Consider the following 22,500-nt stretch of genomic DNA (forward strand, 5'->3'; position numbering starts at 1 on the left):
AGATAATTGGAGAATGTTCACATCGCTAATGACATAATGACTTAATGACATCAGTTTCTGATTGTATCAGGCTTGGCAGGAATGATTTGAAATCTGGCATTCTCCCCTAGCCTCTGTCCTGTTGGTGTAGCTCAGAAGTTTCTTGGGTGTTGTGGTGTAGATGCTGTTGTTGCTGTTGATGTGCTCTGTGACATCTCGCAACCTTTTGCTGTGACACAAATATAAAAGAGCGTGTTTGCCTCGCGTCTTGTTCTCTTTCGATCTCTGCCACCCGGCGGCTTCACCCTTTGACATCACCCCCCTCAGCTCCTCAGCAGTTCAGCCTGGTCAATGCCAGCACTGTGGAGATTTTAAAGATATTTCTTACTTTACTGTCTGTACTTTATTTCTTTACTTCGTCTTGAATTAGGTCAGGTCAGAAAGGTCACTCTGAATGGCATTCAGATTCTCTTTTCTTCTCATATACAGAGGAACTCCAGTCTCTCCGGTTCGAGAGGGATGTACCAGGTGTCTGAGAGGCACGCCTCACCCAGCACTAAGTAAGTAGCACAACACCTGACACCCTAGTCTTGCTTTCCTCCCTTGGTAAAAGGCAGATTTAAAGCAGAGTGGTGGAGGAACACCTGTAGATCCTGCACGGTTCGCTGAGTATCTGGGGTGTAGATATTAACACTACTAACTCAAATGTAGTCTAAGTCTGGATAGTTCAGAAGGATTAAACTAGGTTTGTGGCCAGAATAGGGAGATTAAAAAACAAACAACCACCGCCCCCACAAAACTATACAGCTGGTGGATGAAGTATCTCTGTCCAGCAATGTGCCACTGCTGTGGAAAATAAAGATTTAGTTTGGTTTCCAACAACAGCACCAGCAGCAATATTCAAGGCTGCTCCAAGGTTGGTGTGTTTGTGTGTGTGTGTGTGTGTGTGTGTGTGTACAGTACTGCTGCTCCAATCTCAGGCTATGGAATGCATCGGAATTTTCCATCAGTGCCGATTGCTACCACACACAGACACACTACGGTTACAAATACGAAGCCATTTTCTTGATTGACAGTCGCTAACGCTAATGAACAGTTAATTGATTATTCATTGACACGCACGCACCCGACCACCGACATGTGATATATGTTCATGAAGACCAAGTAGCTGCTTCAGCAGTACGTTTAACTGATTTGTTCTCAGTGTCCATCTCTCCTCCTCGGAACAGTGATGGAGTCATCTGTGGTTAGTGCGGTCCAACAGGCGGCCGTGATGGCAACCTCAGACGTAGCCAGCTGTACTTTCATTTCCATGCACAGATCTTCCAAACGACTGTCAAATCGTTCAGTAGTCTACGGAAACTTTCTCCATCAGATGTACTCAGTGGCACTGGGCCTTTAAGGATCGTTCATTAGTTTTGTGATTTCATTCGCTCATGTCAGTTTCTCCAAACCAGCGCTGAAGTAAACGATTGGAATCCACTGGGACCGGATGTTGTCAGTATGCAGGATGTGGATTGGTTGATAAGCTACATAAGAGGACTTGTGTTAAGTCTAAGTGTAGTGTCACAGTGGTCACGAGGCACAGGTTCATTCTTTCACATGCTGTCGTAGCAGGCGCAGAGAGAGTAAACAGAGAGGGCCTGCTTGCTGGTAGGAAAACCCGCCGTTTACGCAGCTTGGAACTGCTGATCTACTATATTCTTAACAGCAAATACGTGACCGTCAAAAATAGTTAACCCTAGCACACACACACACGCATTTTTGCACAGGCACCCTCTCAGGTACACAGGGGCAAAAAAACACACTCATGAATTTTCACTTAATCCAACACCCCCTCTCCTATACACTCACACACAAACTTTGATTCTATGGATTTCTGTGTGTGTGTGTGTGTGTGTGTGTGTGTGTGTGTGTGTGTTTGTCTCATTTCATTTTTAAAAAGCACCATACATTGTTCTGCTTCATACCCAGAATGAATGTTAGAACATTTGGGCCAAAAATATCTGAAAATCCAAAATGCTGTTTTTACTAATTCTCATTACATCAAACATTCAGCTCTCATGCGGTGAATGACATCATATCTGATTATCACGGCCATCTGAACCATTGCGATATGACTGTCCGCATGGCATACAGAGCAGGGATGTGGTTTGTCTGTAACCCTTCGGTCTGAAACAGAGACATCATATGTGAGTAGAGCAGATGATGTCAGAGGTTATAGCATGATGCATTACACCCAACACAGTCAGTCCAGTTACATCTCAGCACTGTCATTCTTCTCTGTTACGCAGTACTGTTTGCTGACGATCACGTGAGTGCGGTTTCCCCCACGCAGCGTCCCACCGACGTCATGTTATGCACGACTTTTCTGTTTGTGTGCTAAAATATATCTGGAACTTCACCATTTTCAGTTAACATTACACAAGGCTCTTAATGTACATGAGTAACTTCTGTTGGAGAACTGGGAACACTGACTGACAATGACCATCTGCTTGCATTGCCATCTGCTTGTGTGTGTGTGTGTGTGTGTGTGTGTGTGTGTGTGTGAGAGTGTGTGTATGTGTGTGTAGCTTACCCATATTCTTGTTTTTTGTCTCCACCAATTACACATTAACCTACTAATATACTACAGCATCAGTGAAAGGATGCAGGCAGCTCTTGCAGATGACGTAGTAATAATCTCCCCCACCAGCAGGGAGGAGCTCTAACGCTACAGGCCATGGAGTCAGACCAGTGTGTGTTATTGTAGAGTCACACTGGTGTAAGACCAACTCTCAGTGGGGGAACCAGAGTCTATTGAGTAGCTCTGTAATTGCCACATTAGCAGTGCAATACTGCAGGGATAAAGGCAGAGTCATTTGGTGTGGAGGTCCCTAAGGGGGGAGGGGTCTGTGTGGGGGTGAGTGGGTGGCGAGACCAGAGCACTTCTGTTTGGAAACGCAGCGAGTGTGTCCTCGACCGCCATGCAACAGCTGCACTGTCCTAACGGTAGCACCTCTGCAACTCACCTTGGTGGAGGCCAGTGTTCCGTGTGTGTGTGTGTGTGTGTGTGTGTGTGTGTTTGAAAAGGAGGGAGTAAGTGTAAAGAATGTGTTTCTATGGTACCCATCGGACCATTTCTAATATCCACAAGCAGCCAAAAGTCATTTTCCCGCTCGTGCGCCGGCTTACACAAGCGGCCGTTGGCAGCTGGTCCAGCCGTCCCAGTAGTATGGCGCTGGGACCAGGTCTGTTTAAGGGCATGAGCTGGCCTGCACACTGCGATGTGGACAGAGTGACGGAATGTCTGGCTGGAATCCCCCGGTGGAAATTCACTCTAAGGAAAGGTCCTGAAGGAGAACATTTTTTCCCCCCACAATCCCTTGCTTCAGATTTATCTTTCTCAGCAGCCTCCAAGTCTCAACGCCGATCTGAGAATGGCATCCGTGTTTATCTTTAAATGATTGTGGTTAGGGGACAGGGGTTAGTGGATGTGGATCTTTACCATGACTACAACGCAGCTGAGAAAGACAGACAGAGACACAGGCAACCAGTCAAAAGGGCTTAAGCCGTCTGAAGGTTACTTGGAGTGAAAATGTCACCTGGGAGTTATTCTCGTCCTCCCGGCTGAAGGAAACAACTTGTGGATTCAGGAATCTTCATATTAAAAAGTTTTCCGTTTTTTTGGGGTTTTGCACTCCAAGCCTGACATAAACCACAGGGAACGTTCCAGAAACAAACAGCCATGCTGATGGGTTTGTGTGCATAGATGTGTGTGTGTGTGTGTACATATACATGTTTGTGCAAATTTTCTATTTGTCACTTTATGAATCTACACATTATACAAACATTTTTCGTATCATGCATTTCTATGAAAGGGATAGTTGGAAAATTCCTAACACAGTGATGTATGAAGGCGCCGTTATATCTCTTCATTCATGGGAGCCATCATGCCTAGTTCTTATTGACCTTCGAGTCTTGGGCCCGGCTCTCTCTCTGGATAAACGTTGAGCCCAATCCCAGAGACTCTCTCCTTTTCCCAGTGCCAGGGTGTCTGGGAGGTCGAAGTCAGTGTCTCAGGGCACAGCGACAGGCTACGACAGCGATGGCATGGACCCGCACGCGCTGGAGGCCGGCGTGGAGGAGCAAGGCTGCGACGGACGCTGCCGCCCGGGCGACTCGGGCGCCTACGAGCGCCGCAACTGGGGACTCCGTAAACAGGCCATCCAGAACTGGCACCGGCGGCCGTACCGCAACAGCACAGAGGGTGAGGAGGCCGACGTCTCCGACGTGGGCTCCCGCACCACCGAGTCGGAGGCGGAGCCATGGGAGCACGAGCGCCGGGCGTCGGCTGACAGCCAGCAGCATGCCGCCCACCGCGGCGGGTACCGCCTTGGCACAGGTAAGCCCCGCCCACTATGCTGGGCACGTCCGTTGATCTTGCGGAACTTTTTTTGCGAACGAAAAAGACATAAATAAACTGTCAAGAAAAACGAAGAAAAGGGATGATATGTGGCTAGCAATAAACAAAGTCCAGCAGGGTCATATTCAGACTTGAGTGTTTGTGTACTGTAGGCAGTGTACTGCATCTCCCAGACTCTTTGACCCCATGGGTCCGGGAGGGGGCCGAGCTCTTTCTGCTAACTCCACCAAGAGGAGGCAGTGGGGAAAACTAGGTCAGAGTGTGTAGCGACAGCTAGGGCAGGCCCCAGAACAGCCAGTGCCGGTGTCACTGGCAAATGAGTAATGAACGTCGAGTCCCACTCGCTGACTTCACATCAGCCAGGGGGCGGTGACTGGGGAGAGGATGAGTGATTGCCATACGGCTGCTTTTCTACACGCACCGGGTGCGCGCACACACACACACACACACACACACACACACACACACACAATGCAATGCAAGCCAGTGTAAAGGAATACAGATGGATTTATTTGCGCTTCCCTGTCATTAATCTCATATGCAGTAATTGCCTTCAACACACCGGTACCCTCCTGCTTTGTTCAGGACAGTAATAGCCCTCAACACACTGGGAGCTCTAAATGGTACACTGCTATGCCTCCCTCTCTCCCTCTCTCTCTCTCCTTCTCCCTCTCTCTCCCTCTCTCTCTCTTTCTCTCCTCCCTCTTGCCCATGTGCTGCTAGGGCAGTGTTTTGTTCCCAGTATACCTGAGGAAGATGATGGCTCCCACTGCGTCATTCTGTCTTGCAAACGCACCTGCATCTGTACAACTTCTTCAGCAAGGCCTGTTTGTCTGACGCAGCGTTCACAATGAGCTTGACCTGCGGCCTCTCGCACGAGGACACACATATGGAGGCCATGAAGCTTCGTAAGGGCTTGATGGACGAGGTGGTCGATGGAAGCCCCGATAAAGAACATTTTAAACCACTAATTAGAAGACAAATGTAGTCTAAACACTCTCTGCCTCCCTGGACATTGCTTTGTGTTAAAAGGAAGCCTACGCAACTCTAGAAGCCCAAAAAAGGCCCCTTATTTAGATCAGACTAGCTTTAATACAAAATGGCTTAGTGTACATCTCTGATCTTATCCAGAACTATGGTCTCATCTGGCTAAGCTGGTCTCCCCAGCATTACTGTACTTCATTCTAGGAGGTCACACAGATGATGGCATTGCAATATTTTGACAGGCAAAGAAACATATGGCCATGTGAGTCACACACACACGCACACGCACACACGCACACATCATTATGACCCCCTTTCACACACCATTTTAACTGATCCAGTTTGTGCTACATTTTATTGCATTACAGGTTTTCCCCTTGTATTGTAGCTCAGTGATTAAGGTACTTGATTTGTAGTCAGAAGGTTGCTGGTTCAAGCCTTGCCACTGTTGGGTCCCTGAGCATGACCCTTAACCCTTAATTGCTCAACTTGTACTCAGTCATAATTCTAAGTTGCTTTGGATAAAAGCGTCAGCTAAATGCCAGAACTGTATTGCAATGTTTATAGTGCAATGCAAATTATGTTACACTATGTTAAAATTATAGTTTAATAATAATATAAATCTACAATTACATATTATATATACACACACACACACAATTACATATTATATATATATATATATATATATATATATATGCTAATTCTATAATTATCAACGCGCCCTGTTATCGATTAGTGGGAGTTTATTACCCCCAGACATGGTTCATTTTGTGGCATTTGGCTCCGTGCGACGTGTGAAAGTCTTGCGCGTGGGCGGCAGCCTTCAGCAGTCTGTGACTTCACAATGGGTTTCAGCACGCGCGCCGACATTCTGTGCAACGCGTGAGTCAAGAAAGCAGCCGATGGCTCCGTATCCAGCGACACGACCCGACACGACACGACATAATACGCTCGCTGGTCACACGCTCCGACTGACGCTGTAGGAAGGAGAAGCAGTTGGAATTGCTCTGCGGCTCTCTGGCGCCACTGTGTGGGCAAATCGTGTATTGAAGCACAGTGTGTAAAGACAATACGCCATCGCCAAAGATTTCAGTTGGGCATATTTGTCCGAGGAGTATTTATTCCTTTGCATTCCTGTGTGTTTTCTTTTACTTATGCAGAAATCTTCCATCACTCAGTGTGTTTTCATGAACCTTTTTGGCCCTTCCTCTGCCCTGCCCACCCAAGGTTGCTCGGAGGCCGGTTACCGGCCTTGCCGCCATGAGAAGAGCCCGTCCAAGTCCGGCGAGGTGATCAGTCCCGAGGTCCTGAAGATGCGTGCAGCGCTCTTCTGCATATTCACCTACCTGGACACCAAGACCCTGCTGAGGGCGGCCGAAGTGAGCCGCGACTGGAGGTTTGTGGCGCGCCACCCAGCCGTGTGGACCCGCGTGCTCCTGGAGAACGGCCGCATCTCCTCCAAGGTGCCGCCCCCGCTTCCAGCGCCGTAGACAGACCCGCCGCGGGCCGTTTCTGTGCAGAGTCTTGGTTTAGTCCCCGGCCTGCAGGCAAACGACCTGAGTACTTTGACTGGAGTTAAAACTACTTGTGTGTGAAGAGCTTAGTTAACCCGTTTCACTGCTGTTGTTTAGAGTGTTGTTTTATTTCCCTTTTCTTAAAACGGGCTGTTTTTGTGATTGTGTGCGCACGCGCGTGTGTGTGTGTGTGTGTGTGTGTGTACACAGTTCTTGTGCACACTCTCCCAGTGGTGCACCCAGACCCACTCGCTCATCCTGCAGAACCTCAAACCCAGACAGAGAGGCAAGAAAGAAACCAAGGAAGAATATCTGAAAAGCACACGGTACCAGCCGTCTCTCACACACACACACACACACACACACACACACACACACACACACACACACACTGTGGCGTTCCTGCACACGCTCCTGCTGCTGTTCCTTCCTCCAGTATGTGATCATTCTCAGAAGGGAATGTCCAATTATATGGACCATTTCCCTTTATTAAGGGTGTAAATTTGATTAAATACCTTGATTTGATACTCTTGTCATAAGACAAAATGGAGAGAGATGACAGAACCATTTTATTTTCTTTATTTTCTGTGTGTATGTGTGTTAGTGGGTGTATAGAGGAGGGTCTGGAAGCCCTGCTCAAAGCTACAGGAGGAAACCTTCTCATCCTGAAAGTGTCTCATTGTCCTAACCTGTTGACCGATCGCTCTCTGTGGCTGGCGAGTTGCTACTGTCGAGCTCTTCAGGCTGTTACGTACCGGTCAGTCCACCAGGGGGTGCTGCTTTACGCTTTTCCCTTATGCGCGGAGTCTGTAACGATGCTAAGGGACTGGGTGTTGTTCATGTTTGTGTATTTTAGGAGTGCCACAGATCCTGTTGGCCAAGAGGTTATTTGGGCTTTGGGAGCAGGCTGCAGAGACATCATCTCGCTACAGGTGGCACCCTTACATCCCTGGTAAGCAATGATAATTTGGTTATCATGGTTTCAAATTAGGGGTCGACTCTGTCTTAACCATGTTTTCAGTTTGTTTAGAGAATAAGATGAATTATGCTTAAAAAAGTTTTTTTGTGTGTCTTATGTTTGTTATAGTCAACAGCCCGCGCGCTTCAGTAACAGGTGCCTGCAGACGATTGGCCGGTGCTGGCCACACCTCCGAGCCTTGGGAGTGGGCGGGGCTGGGTGTGGGATACAGGGATTGGCCTCTTTGGGTGAGTGAACAGAAACCGAAGAGCTGTACAGTTCAGGAAGCAGTTTTGGGCACAGAAAAACAACAAAACTGATTTCAGATCAGCGCAGAGACTCAGAGGAGGTGTTCCTGGCTTGCTGACTCTCACAGTATTCCGGTGCTTTTGCATCTCTGCAATGACCCCGTGAAGAAGACGACATGCGTTCCTTGCACTCGTCCCTGCTCTGGGAAAGCGTAAATCAGTGTTCTGAATGGAGAAGTGTCTTTTGTTTAGCGCTGTCTACTCCGTTGCTCTGCCAGTCAGACATAATGGCTTTGACCTTTTTTAAAATCCACAATTTTGTGCTTTTCTTGTAAATCTTTCTTACTTTGTTCCCGACAAAGTGTTTATTTGTGCAAAACAGTTCAGACTGTTCACTGCTGTAGATCGTTGTTCACAATGTTCTCCAAGTTTTTAAGGACAGTCAGCGTTGCAACAAGTGCATTTACATTACATTTACAGTTTGGCTTTACATTAGTAACTGGGTGTGTGTGTGCCCACTTGGATGTGTGTGTGTGCGTGCATAGCGAGGAACTGCATGCGTCTGCAGGTTTTGGAGCTGGACCATGTGAGCGAGATCAACCAGGAGGTGGCTGCTGAGATGTGTCGGGAGGGCCTGAAGGGTCTGGAGATGCTGGTGCTGACGTCCACGCCCGTCACCCCCAAAGCCCTGCTGCACTTCAACAGTGAGCGCACCAGCGCCCCCTGCAGGGACACGCTAGTTCAACGCCACCTCACTGCTTTCACTCTCACTGCTTGGTCTGAGCATTGTAGTCTCCCGCTTAACCAGGAAGGGATCTCTCTTTCTTTCTCTTCCTTTATTTCTCTCTCCATTTGCTTCCCTCGCTTTTTCACCCGGCAGGCGTGTGTCGTAATCTGAAGTCCATCGTTGTGCAAATAGGCATTGAAGATTACTTTGAAGACCCCAACAGTCCCGAGGCCAGGAAGCTCTTCGATGAGATGGTTAACAAACTGCAGGTACTATCGTGTGTGCCCTGGTGTCTGGGGTTGGGGTTCGAGTGATTAGTGCCTGGAGTTGGAGTTTGAGTGATGGTGTCTGGGGTTGGAGTTCGAGTGATTAGTGCCTGGGGTTGGAGTTTGAGTGATGGTGTCTGGGGTTGGAGTTCGAGTGATGGTGTCTGGGGTTCGGGTTCGAGTGATTAGTGCCTGGAGTTGGAGTTTGAGTGATTAGTGCTTGGGGTTGGAGTTTGAGTGATTAGTGCCTGGGGTTGGGGTTTGAGTGATTAGTGCCTGGGGTTGGGGTTCGAGTGATTAGTGCCTGGGGTTGGGGTTCGAGTGATGGTGTCTGGGGTTGGGGTTCAAGTGATTAGTGCCTGGGGTTGGGGTTCGAGTGATTAGTGCCTGGGGTTGGGGTTCGAGTGATGGTGTCTGGTCTAAATATCCATGCACCACACATCAGTGTTGGTTTAAATCTGCTGTTGATCAAAAAAAAATAATCAACTGACTCGGGCTGAGAAGCCAGCGGGAAGATCTCCCTGGTGGATCAGCCGAAACACGAGCTAAACTGGCAACAGGTTGTGAGGAAAATAAGGACTCAAGACAGACTCCTGTCTGTCATATCACGAAATTTCAAAGTGCTGATGCCAGTTTCTAAAGAAGAAAGGAAGAATGCTAGAAGCTGTCAGATGATTGCTCATGTACAGAGGAGTTTGCTGCTACTGTAACCTGCCATTCCGACCGAAATGTTGGATCTGTGCAAGAAGCCTTTTGACCGCAGAACGTCACGTTTTGGCAGTCCGCCTTGGAGCGAGCAGAAGCCAGCACCGGTTTGAACGGAACGCCCACCAGTGGGATAATATTAACTGGGGGCCACAGGGTTTCCTGTCTCCCGGTCGGTGCAGATGAGTCAGCGACATTAGGGGAGCCCATCTGCCATGCCGACGTCGGTGAACGGTGACTCAGCAGAAGGTGACTCAGCGCGCGAGAACTTCTTAGGAGACTAAGGACCGAGGAGACTTCAAACGAAAGTGAGGCACTGTGGAAGCAAAAGGTCTCGCGCAGAGTGTGAGAACACCAAGGTCCAAGCCATCTGTCTCGTAGATCTGGCACCTTAAAACAGCTGTGAATGAACCTTCTGGCACACTGCCACATTGCTTTTATATTGCTCTGAAAACCCACTAACCGTAGACAGCAAAACTAACCAAAAAAAAATCGTTATACTTTCATCTTAGTTATTTCATTTGTGCGGCCTTGGCGTTCACAAATGTTCCAGTATCTTGTGGGCCAGCTGAAACCGCTCCCTGCGTGGTAACGTATATTTTTTCTTTCATATATAAAGGGATAAATACATTCTCAGCCTTCGTGTCGATGGGTCATTTGTGTAGTTCGAGCGGAAATATCGAGCTTGCCTGTAAAACTGCTCGGAATGTAAAGTGTGCAGTCAGAGTGTGCAGGAGAGAGGAAGTCACAACATGTGGAGAGCACAGGGTCTTCGGGAGCAGGTTTTAAGGTCACAGAATTAGCTGGTGTTATTCTGCATTACACCAATGGCCTTGATATAGTGCAGCTTTCTGCTAAGCAGACAGATGTAGTATGCAAATGAATGCCCTAATAAGGCATTGTTTTTCTTTGATTATCCTGACCGATCTTGGATGATAATGTGGGTCATGTAGCAGTTCGCAATATGTAGCCATATAAAAATTTTTTTTAAACCTTTTTAATTATAACCTCATGAAATGGATCCAGATCTATCATTAGAACATCTGAGGGCGTCACAGTGTGTAATGTAGCACAGGTGACCGGCTGCAGGTCAAGACGGTAGATGAAGTGCGAGTCAGGATGAGTAACCCCTGCGTTTCCATCCAGGCACTGAAGAAGAGACCCGGCTTCTCCAAAATCCTCCACGTGAAGGCTGACGGTCTGTGCTAGCCCCGCCCACCGCGGCGGGTACGTGACTGCAGCCGTCGACACCCCACTCTGCCCTGATTGCGTCAACTCCTCCTCTGCCAACTGGGCTGATCCTCCATCGTCAGTCTCAGCTACCATGTCACTGACAAAACAAGAAACTCTCCACACTGCAGCCAAGGTACGGCCTTTCCACGTTCAGACCGGAGCGGTGATCTTCAGAGGGACGCCACGGAGACGGGAGTCACGCCGAAGCAAATTCCAATGGCGGGCGGAGCTGCGGTGCGTTCGTCACGCTCTCTCACTTTTGCAGACTCGTCATTGAACAGGACTCGTCCTGGCTTTGTCTTCATAGCACAGAGCTGTGTGCCTATACAGCCAGGGACAGCGACGATGTCCAGCTGACGAGCCAAGCAACACAAGCAGCATATGTATGAAGTCGATAATTAAAGAAGGAATAGACTAAGGATATATATGTGTATGTGTGTGCAAGTGTGCGTGTGTGTGTGTGTGTGTGTGTGTATTATTCCCTGGTATTAAACAAGGACACGGGAAGAAACGAGTCATGAAATTCGGCGTGTGTCAACACCAACCATGACCCGGATCAGCATTCCAGCGGTCACATTGCTGAGGTCTTTCCTGCACAAATAACACCACCAGCTCCTTGTCTGGCACACCGAGGCCCTTTGGTACCGCCGACCGTCTCTCTCTGCTGTAGCCCCTTCCCGAGTCCCGCGCGGGGAACAGCAGGATGTGCGTTAAGAGCTGCGATGTTCCCCACCAGTGTCTATCCCCTCCCCGGAGCAGGATGATGATCAGCGAGTGTCCAACAGCATTCCAGCTGTAGTCCGAATACGCCAGCCCCCCCGGCCCGGCTCTTTACGGGTCATTCCTCAGGCACTTACGTCATTTAGGACTCGTGTTCTTAAACTGTTTTCTCTTTGAAAATGTATTCACAGTTTGTACATTTTTTTGCTACCATTACTATTATTAATATTTAGGAATGTCGATTCATATCCCTGTGGAAGAGCCAGAGTTATAGAGTCATACTGTTCATATGCGGTTAATGTGGACACATCAGCGTTGGTCTAGGCACCGACTCCATTAAAAGGGCAGCATTCACATTAATATGGTGCGTTGACTTGCTCGCCAGGTGATCTGTCACCTTTTTGCTTTTTTGTTTTGTCTACATTCCATTAGAAGCCTGTTTTGTTTTGTTTTTTGCTTGTTGGCTTTCGTGTTACTAAGTGCGCATAAGCCTGAGCGCAACTTCTACAGCTCGGGCTGTGTCCAGGTTGGTCTCCAGAGCAGATCTGAGGTGGTGGTCAGAGGTCACGCTTCCAAGAGCTTCACGGGACGACACAGCCTGAGAGCTCGTGACAAAGTGATGTGCCGACCACAGGGACAGATCTCGAGTTCCACTCGGGTGCGTTATGGGCATGGAACAGTCGGGGTTTGAAATATCGGTGGTTGGGTAGAGCAAACACTGTCACTCGTGGTTAATCCCGAGTCGGACGTTCCCTTTTAAATGCCAGGAGAATGTTGGGGTTTGCTGGGCCGTGTTGAGTTGTTGGTATCCTCTTTAAAAATAAACTAAAAAGGGTTCAAACAAGGTACTTTTTAATCCACTTAATTTTACAGAGATTAAGAGAAAAATAGCCTTTCACTGATTTTAATTTATTCAAAGGAATTAAAATCCTTATAAAAAGGTTGATACAACACGCACATGTAAAACTTGTTTGGGTTCGATGTATGAGCAAGCTGATAAACAGCAAAGACATTTGGTCCTAGATTCTTTTTTTCCATCTTTATTCGGGCTGCCAGTGATTCTCACTGCCAACATTTCTGAGCAGGCAACTACTGAAGAAATCACAGCAATCGAGATGTAGGCTTTCTCTCTGTTTTGGGGTTTTTTGCTAAGACCTGTCGGTTTGTTTACTTCTGTTTACTAGAAGAGAGTTGATCTTTTGCAGTGACAGTGCAAAGCTGCGTTTTTAACTGGAATCGTGCTGGTCTTGGATTGAGTGAATTTTTTTGCCAAGTCTCAGTAACAGCCGGAGATGTTATGGCACCGTCATAGTCCAGCTGCTCCTACACAACCCTGCTGATGCAATAAAAGTAATGCAGGCAAAAGTTTCTACCACTTTGTTCAGGACTCTCAGCACTGTACCAGTTACCCATCGGGCTTTGCTGTCTCCCTTGGTCCGGTCTTCGAGCTCTGTTCTGTTTACTCTGTTTACTTTAGTCCAGGGTGGGGTTTGGTACCAGAGTACAATGCTGGATGTACCTGCCTTAAAGCTCTTCATGGGCCTTGCGGTACTACTGAACAGGCTGTGTTCTACCGTGTGCCCTGTAGTGATTACTGAACATCTACAGATTGCCTGAAGGGCGGCATGTTCTAGTGGGATGGCGCTGGTGCTTGGTGGAGCATCGTGTCTCGTACCCGTCCCCCACAATCCTTTTTAGGCACGCGAGAGACCCTGCAACCTGTGCGATGGCAGGACACGGCGGACGACTGAACATTCCTTTCGCTCTCCTCGCGGACTTGGGTTCACACGCAACAGGGAGCGCTGCCATGGTTCCTCGGCAGGCCTGGCCTACACTTTCCGTTCCTGACAATCCGTCTCCCCAAGACTTTAAAAGCTGTACAAACGTTGTTTATGCAGGACTAAGGAGTTACGTTATGTTAATATTCCGTGGCGGAGGTGGGAGTTCTGGAGCTTCTAGATCCAAGCACCTCCATTCTCCTTTCAGTTTTACTTTTGTTCTTTCCAAAGTTTCTTCTGTGGTGCCTGAGTTGACCACATGAAATATATCTTTCAAAGAGTAGTGTGGAACTTGCAGTATGTCGTGTATCATAGATGCTTTATATATTGAATGTGTATCAGAGTCCTATAGAGATGGAAATTATTTAAAAACAGAGCATAAAGTTTATTTCAGCTATTTATTTCTTTAACAAATGTCTATAATGATGGCATGTTTGTGTTAAAGCATAAGACATCACATTGCCTTCTTAACTGTTCGAACTGTTGGATAGTTGCTAGAATATTACAGCTTTGTATGTAAGAGCTCTATTGCTTGCTATATTTGATTTTTAGACTGAGCAAATTTTGCACCATATTTAAAAAAAAAAAAAAGCAAAATGCTAATGTTTAGTATTAGGGTTATTTGATGTCACTTCGTTTAATGTTAAGGTTTTTGCAGTATTTGACTTATGATGCACTTTTTCATCGAAGCGCTTTCCAAGGTCTGTAACTGCGAGCTTCGCGAGGTTATACCAAACCTGCTCTCTTACAGCAGTGGCCATGCTGTTTCTCATTGAGCTTCACTCTCTCGAGCCAAAAACACAATCTGTCCTTGTTGATGAACTTTTCAGTCACTTAACTGTGGCAAAAGTACTCTTAGTATGGAACGCGCCCCAACAGGCGACCAGGTTTCCCTAAATGTCAGAGTTTCAGTGGAAGTGTGCCAGAACTCGTAAGACTTAATACTGTAGTGACTGCAGAAGGCCGTGTCAAAGGTCATGTAGTACAAATGCACAACATTGGATATTATTCTGTAACCTTTACAAATCTTACAAGTTATAGCAGTGGACTTCAGAAACCACTGCATATTGGGTTTGTTAAATGGTTAGTTTTGGTTGGATTAAATGGCTGGATGTACTTGATTGAGTGGCTGGTCAAGACAACGAGGTGCTTTTTCAGACAGAGCTGAGGCCTACATGTGGACTTGGCTACTCACTGAAAATCCTACTTAACCCGACGACAGGCCCTGTGTCATCTCCAGCATGTAACAGAAATGAATGAAATCAGAAATCGAAGCATTTCGATGGTTTTTACGAAGTACAAAAGATCACCGATGCTTTCCTTTTCATCTTTCAGTGTAGTTTTGTTTGGGTGGTTTTTGCAGAATGCTAGCAGAGCCCATAGACTTAACCTGTGCCAGCACGCATTCCTTAGCAGATAAGCAGGCTATTGTAGATACAATCAGTTTTAGTGGTGTTAGCTGTTTTAAAGTGCCAGGTGTTGTGACCTTTCTCATGTGGCTGTCCTGTAAAGATCTGTACCCACAACGCACTATGTTACGCTGCGCTTCTATTTACAGTGTCAAAAAAGAAGAACAAAACACGAGTCCACACAGCTGATATGACGACTGGTGTATAATTTATATTAATTGCAAATGAGATGTGTAAGTGGAATAACATTCGCTATATTATATTTATGCCAAAATGTGTGTGAAAGAGACGTTGCTCACTTCTCTTTAAAAAACAAAAACAAAGCCTTCATGGACATGCACATCCCTGGACTGCTACACTGCTGTTTACATTGTACATACACGTTTCCGGAACGATCAGCTGTGTTAGGCTTTATTGATCATTACATGTCAATTGTTTTCATTGGTTGTCCGTTATACCCTTTCAGAATGTCCTGTTCTCAGCTGTCTCTGACAGGGGACTTGTGTATCTCTTCTGAACTCTGTCCTGTTCGTGTCTACCAGACGCCTCTGATGTACTTGCTTCTCCTAGACAGAGCCCTGGGGATTTGGTCACGCGCTTAGTTAGCCATGCACACCACTTCCGCACATGCTCTCGGTGGGGATGAATGTATTTAGCTGTCCGTTTGTCAGCGGTGTTCATTACCTCCACATTTAGGTTCCTTCTCGAGCAAACTGTGTAAACGATCACATGTTGTACAGACTATGATGAGAGAAGGGTGACATTTCATTGACCTGGTACACGTCCTCACCCAAACCAAACTCGTCTGTGTCACAGCGTAGACAAACCCCATGTTCATCTCTGACTTCACAGCCTTTATTGCCTGACCTCATTTGTGGCTGCAGACAATATTCGTTACAGTAGCTTAGCCTGCTTTAAATTTAATTAACAGCAAGTTGCTCTTTCTCAATTTGCAATGCATTAAATAAAACAACAGTTTACATTCCGAATTTCATGCAGTTTTATTCTGGGCATAGCCCATGAAACAAAATAAATAAAATAAAAAATACATGAAACTTGTAGCTTGTCTCTGTGTCTCTGAATTGGGGGGGGGGGGGGGTTATTGTTCTTCAAGTGAACTTGTCATTTTGTTTAATCATGAGAGGAACTTTAGTTCATACACTCAAACTTTGGTTAATGCAGCTGATTAGACCACAGTAGCCAAAAATTATTAGTCCAGATTTCTGTTTTCTGGATAGAGGCCACAAGGTGGCAGTAGAGTACTACTTCTATATTGGCCAAAAACGTTGAATTTGCTTTTTGCTGTGGGACAACATATTGTATCCTCATACATGCAACACATTGCTAAGGCTTTTTAAATCATAAATGGCATATACTACTACTACTACTACTACTACTACTACTAATAATAATAATAATAATGTGTGTAACCTGTATGCTACTTATTTAAGACCTTGGAGTCACTAGCAGGCCTTCCTTGTCTGAAATGGAGTGTGTGGCACTACAGGTGAGATGATGTTTTCACTGACATGGGAGAGCAGCGTGCTGTACTGTGGGGGTTGGGGGTTGGGGGCAGGAGGTGTTTATTAATAATGATTTTACAAAGGGCTTCCAAAGTGTGGCCCCAGAAATTTGCACTACACCACTGGCTGTTATATAACAGTCTCCCACCAGCAGCTCCGGCCAGGTGCCCTTGTGAGACTAGCAGACGAGTCACTAAAGCAGCGGATCGCTCGGACCGTCTTCCGCACAAACCCTGTGCCTGGGACTACCCAGGGTGCCGTGCGGAGGGCAGGCTGTGGCTGATGCGTCTTTTCCAGACCTTTGCTCATCCCTGAGCCAGACTAGGTGCGACCGTAGCCGAAACCTGACCACAAAAAAACCCCCGGCACTTTTACGCTCAGGCCAGGCTGGGAACACAGTGGCCTGGGCTACGCTTTCAGCCCGGTGAAGCGGCCTGTGTGGAGCAGGTACAAACAGTGGGTTGGTGCTCTACATTGTAGACACATTGTTCTCTCCTCATGACACATCATCGAAGAGCACTCTGGAAAAACATTATCTTTAATGTTTCTTTCTCTTGGCTCCAAAGACAGAAAAATACTCTGTTTATTTCAGACACTGCTATACTAGGTCGAAAACATGCTAGAGATAGATGGCTTTCTTTAATAACCAATATTAAAATAGAATAAAATGGGTTTTGGGAAACCGGCTTTCCACATGAGATTCCATTTCATTTACCAGAATGTAGAACAGAGTGATACGATGACACAGGAGATATGATGGTGGTTACGATCATGGCTGCTGATCTGTGGTCAGTCTCCATGATATTAAAAATAAATCCTAAGAAATTTAAAGTACTGATTTTTAGATCAGCCATCAAAGGCACTTTCTACAGCAGATGAGTACGTAAACATACAGTATACATAAAGTACAGTATGTATATCAGTACTATACAGTACTGTTTGTTCTTGGAAGGAGTATGAAGGGTGTAAGGTGGATGTGACACTGTTAGGCGAGTACTGCATCACACACATGTTCGTGTGGATTTCTGTGACTGTGATCTGACATAACTATTCCATGAAAATATTGCTCGTTTAATCTGGAAACGCAGCAAGTTCTGTTAATGTTAATTATGCACAGATTGTTAATTATTGCAGTGAAATATAATAGCAATAGACCTAGGCAATATATCTGAGAACATAAGCAGTAAACCTAATGTTTGGGGGTGGGGGGGTTGTTGTTTGTTTTTTCAGTAGTTTCTTGTCTAGCACATGAGAGCACAGAGCATGCAGTAACTAGGGCACAAGCTGTCAAACGTTCTGTACAAGAACCACCAGTTCCACGACTCAGACGGCACCGCAGCCGAGTGCGCTCACGTGCACTGCTTTCCCAGTGCGCCAGGTAGAGCCGAAGAGTCGTGCGGCGGAGCCTCGCGAGGGATGGTGCACGGGTGAGCCTGGGCTCGAAAAGGCTTCACGCCGTCTACCGTGAGAGCAGCCTGGAGCTGTTCCTCGCGTCACATGCACAGCCGTGCTGTGGGTGCATCTTGCATCCAGAGACGTGCGTAGCCTAGGTACCCAGCACTGACACAGGCTCTCTCTCTGTCTGTCCATGGTAGGCACTTCTTTCATTAACTTTGTCTGTCTAGAGACCTCACTATTGCTGGTCTTGAGCCTGGCAGGGATTTACATAAGTGGGGAGTTGTCAGCAGACACGCACGCACCAAACCACTGGTACTGATTATTCAAGGATGCATCCTTTAAAGAAAAGGAAAATGTTTAAAATGTACATTATCTTTTTAATATGTGATTAAATATATTCCATTCTAATTGTAAATACACATATGCTTGTGGAGTGTTATCCCTCTTCAAAAGTAAACATTATTATTAAAAAGGATATTAACTCAGTGTTCATGTCTGGTCTTCTGTGTACTATGCACAGTGCTGCTTATCTTTGGGACCATTTGGGAAGCTCTTTGACAAAAAACGATGTTGTCGCTATTAACAGTCTTATATGAACTTGAACACCCCTTTTCATCACTCGTGACATTGAAACATGCAAGCTTCTGACAGCGCCAGACCCCCACTGAGAAACGCACCCATGTCACATTAGTGAAAACAAGCAGGGAATGGAAGACAGCTCGAATGCCACTGCAAAGAGAGTTTATCGAAGGGATTATGCAGAGTTGTGGTGAAGGAATGGGCCAAAAACCCAAACCAAACTAAAAACAACAACAGACTTCATGAAACCATCCACACAGGACTCAGAACTGTGATACAAACTTGACAGTAAAACATAAAACTCAGGAAACCCACACTCAGCATGACGAAAGGCCACTAAAGATGTAACAAAGACACCAGATGTAGCCATAGTTTAAATAGGGAGCAGAGTTGAAACAGGTGATGGGCGTGGCCTGGTGATCAAGGTGAGGGGGCATGGCCAATTAGCAGGGTGATGTGCATGGGAGGAGCCAAGGTAGGAGGTGTGACAATTAATGTTCAGCAATTGACTTCAGCTGTATGATTATGTAAGGCACTCACAGGCCTGCACAAAAAATTAATTAGCATATTGTAATTGTTCTGTGCATTGTTCTAGATCTGAATGTATTTCCTCTGTCATTGCAGAGTAGTGCTCAACAATGCTGAACACATTAAATTGGACTTGTGTTGAATTATTATCATTAGTGAGGTTGAACTCTAGCGATGTCAGGTAGACTCGTATGTAAAACAATCTGGAAACAAAGCTGGTAAGTAATCGTGCTGAGTCCTGTTAACTCTTGTTCAAATATTAAATCCTTACATGATATTTAAGCACTTCAGTATTTTTAAATTGTTCTCTAATATCTGTATAGAAGGTATGTGCCTATGTTGAAGGTATACATGCCCATTTACAAACAACAACAACTGCATATTTTAATTGTTCTACAAGGATTTGGTGCTAGAATGAAAGAAGATATTTTCCCTTTTCTGGTGAAATTAGGAAATTTGTGGGGGAACAGTGCAGATCGGTGTTTGAAAAGGGTTTTTAGTCTTTTCTGAGACAATACGTAACATTCTTGTAGTGGATTAGAGTGAGATTAGTGTATGTGCAGAGTGTGTGTATGTCATCTCTGCACTCTGATCTACTGAGCACGGCCTGACTGGAGAGCTTGTGTTTTATGCTGAGGAATGACCACGCCAGGACCTGCTTCCATTATCTCCAAAATTTGGTAATTTTATTTACAGTTCAAGTCAATCACATGCAACACTTTTTAAATGAATAAAACACAAAATTAGCAAAACAACAAACAAACAAACAAAAAAAAAACCTATCTTTGTTTTCTCTTTGTTTTCTCCAAAATGTCAATTAAATATACAAAAATAGAGCTTACAAATACTGTACAGCAAATGTCTCCAAAATTATTCTGCTGCAGAATTCTTAGTTTTACAAACATGTCTGTGGGTTTCACAAACATTCTCAGTGTTGAACACAGGAGGTTGGGGTTCGAGGGTTTAAGGTCTACGCTACTGAGACACAGGTTGGCGGGGGAGTGCAAGGTGTGCGGGTTGTACCGCCGGACCCCGGAGTTAAGACCTCGGATTAACGCTAGAAATACACACTCACTGTACAGCACAGACCACGGAGAAGCCCGAGGGGTTGGGGGTGGGGGTGGGGGTGTGGGTGTGGGCAGGTTTAGATGGAGCAGTAACTGTACAATATCGAGGCCCTATCTCTACAGGCTGCATGTATAGCATTAGGTAAACCGAGAAACAGAAACAGAAGTGCTTGTTTTGATGACTTGGGCATGGACTGGACCTCAGTGGTCACTGAAAAGGGCATGCAGGTCTTTAGTGGGCACCACCAAGCCTGACCATTTCAGTGCTACCTGGGACCTCACAAGGGTCAACTGTCACGGTCAAATGAGAGCGCGACACCCTGACATAGGTGAGGAACAACTCAGTTTCAGTTCTACTGACTGTCCAGATACTCCAACACACGGTACTTGTCCGAGGAGTCACTGTTGGTGCATGAAAATAACCTGAATATATCTAGTATAGATCTATAATGTTTCTTAGCCTACCTAACTGTAAGTAAGCTGCAGATCTGAAGGGCAAATTTCATATCTTGTGCCCTTTTCTTAACCTCTTCGGTTCTTCTGAGTATGCGGTGTATTACTGAGGTCTGAGAGGAGGTAACAGGGGTGGAAGGTACCCTATAAATCCGCAGCGATGTTCTGCTTCAGGTTACATGCACATACTGAACCCAGCTTGTACGAACCGGGTAGCGGAAAACACAGGAGACATGGACACAATCAATTACACTCAGAATTCACGTTAGGCAATAATCAACCACCCAGAGCCTTACATTCAGTATTAAGTGATGCGTAAACCTCGAAGCCCCAGTCCAGTATCACTAGAACTGTAAGCAATGGTGAGAATATGATCATTTTTATGTCTCTGATAAATATATCGATATCACATCGTTAGACGTATGTCGCGTTAGGAGTAACAACAGCAAAGTTAGATGCCTTTTCTCAAAAGGTTTCCTCTGTAAATTCTAGTGCCAGTTTTAGTCAAATACACTCATGCGTATCAAAAACAGAGTGGACCCCCCCCACATAAACACCCCGTGTTTAAACATGCAGTCAAAATAAGTGTGAGCTGTATGCCGTGAACGGCCCCAAAACGAGAGGGCGCTTACAGCAATCGTACGGTTCACCAGACGGACACAAGCACTGCTATTATAGGCCTCAGCTACCGTCTCCAGCAGAAGTGCACCACACAACACGTTCTACCCGCTGCAGCCAGTAACTGACACAACAGGTCTGCGGTTTCCCCTCCACACAATTTGGCCCAGGCGTGAAGAGGGCGGGGGATGTGTGAACTGCCACAACACAGCCTTTATTGCCCCAGGCACAATGCCGGGCAGTACAACTCGTGCCCTGGGAGAAAAGGGCTACCTCCAAAACTGTGCCCTACTCTATATAGTGCTTTACTTTGGGGTTCTGCCATCTTGTAGCGGTGTCCGAAAAACAATGTGCACGGCACTATAATAATCCCATAATGCACCACAATACGTTGTTTTTTCTGTAATTAAATAGGCTGGGTTTATAGTTAACCAGATTTGACACCTTTCAGGTCAATTAATTTAGTGTTTGTTTAATATCTTTTTTATAAGATAGCCAGTTAGCTACAGAGCTAACTGGTTGTTTACATTACCTCAAGGACCGAAGATGATGTGGTGATCCATCGGTCTCGGATGTTGTCAAACTTCTGTGACTGTGGTGTGATATCCAGATTGCTTACACGACAGAATCCAAACTTCACGGCCTTGAGTTTTTTTTTCCTTATAATACAGAGCTCTATGTAGCGATCCCGATTTTCACATGTAGTGGATAGTGAACATGGACATGGTTCTGGATACGCTCAAAGGCTGTCCAGAGCAAAGCATTGCGCTTATGACCCTTTTCCACCGGGGGCCGGTCGCACCGACAGGGCTAAACTAAGACGGTCGTAATTGATAAACTAGTTGTAACTAAAACCACAGAGGAGTTTGCGCCTGCTGCACCAAGTTACACACACGCACCCAAGACCAGTTTTAGCGGCGCCTGCACTAGCCTACCGACTAGACAGCACACCCCTCCAAAAAATATATAAAAAACAAAAGTTATTTCACATACAGCGAAATTGAATTATATAGTTTACATAAAGCCACGACTTCTAAACATAGCAGCATAATAATAAATACATTTTAAAAACAAAACCAAAAAAAACCTAGACTTAGAAAACAGCCACATATCAGCTTGTAGAGATATCGCGTTTGGAGATGAGTCTCCCACGTTCACAGGACTGCGCGGGCTCGGCCGACGGAGTGATGTTTCCTTAACCCTCCTACTCCAGCGAGCACTACCGAACACTTCATAAACAACAACAACAACAACAACAACGAATAATAAAAGGTGCGCCAGCCCCCTTTCACAATAAAGAATTTACATTCATTCTAAAACTGCTGAAATATGGGCTTTGTTACTTTAGCAAGGGTGATAAAATATTAAAAAAAAAAAAAACTTTTGTGGAAATCTTGAAAGTTAT

General features: G+C 45.9%; 1 protein-coding gene across 1 annotated transcript in view; it reads left to right on the forward strand.

The window, feature by feature from the left end:
- The window catches only part of fbxo41 (F-box protein 41), a 32,457-nt gene extending 16,467 nt beyond the window's left edge, over nt 1–15,990 (forward strand). The window contains exons 3-12 of the mRNA XM_027012577.2: nt 469–539; nt 4,005–4,363; nt 6,599–6,834; nt 7,096–7,211; nt 7,490–7,642; nt 7,742–7,837; nt 7,973–8,091; nt 8,637–8,795; nt 8,972–9,087; nt 10,936–15,990. Coding sequence (XP_026868378.2) covers nt 469–539; nt 4,005–4,363; nt 6,599–6,834; nt 7,096–7,211; nt 7,490–7,642; nt 7,742–7,837; nt 7,973–8,091; nt 8,637–8,795; nt 8,972–9,087; nt 10,936–10,998 — 1,488 coding nt within the window. The 3' untranslated portion in view covers nt 10,999–15,990. The remainder of the gene's footprint in view (nt 1–468; nt 540–4,004; nt 4,364–6,598; nt 6,835–7,095; nt 7,212–7,489; nt 7,643–7,741; nt 7,838–7,972; nt 8,092–8,636; nt 8,796–8,971; nt 9,088–10,935) is intronic.
- The last annotated feature ends 6,510 nt before the right edge of the window (nt 15,991–22,500 follow it).

Source organism: Electrophorus electricus, chromosome 9 (genome assembly GCF_013358815.1).
Source record: "Electrophorus electricus isolate fEleEle1 chromosome 9, fEleEle1.pri, whole genome shotgun sequence".
NCBI classification, from domain to species: domain Eukaryota; kingdom Metazoa; phylum Chordata; class Actinopteri; order Gymnotiformes; family Gymnotidae; genus Electrophorus; species Electrophorus electricus.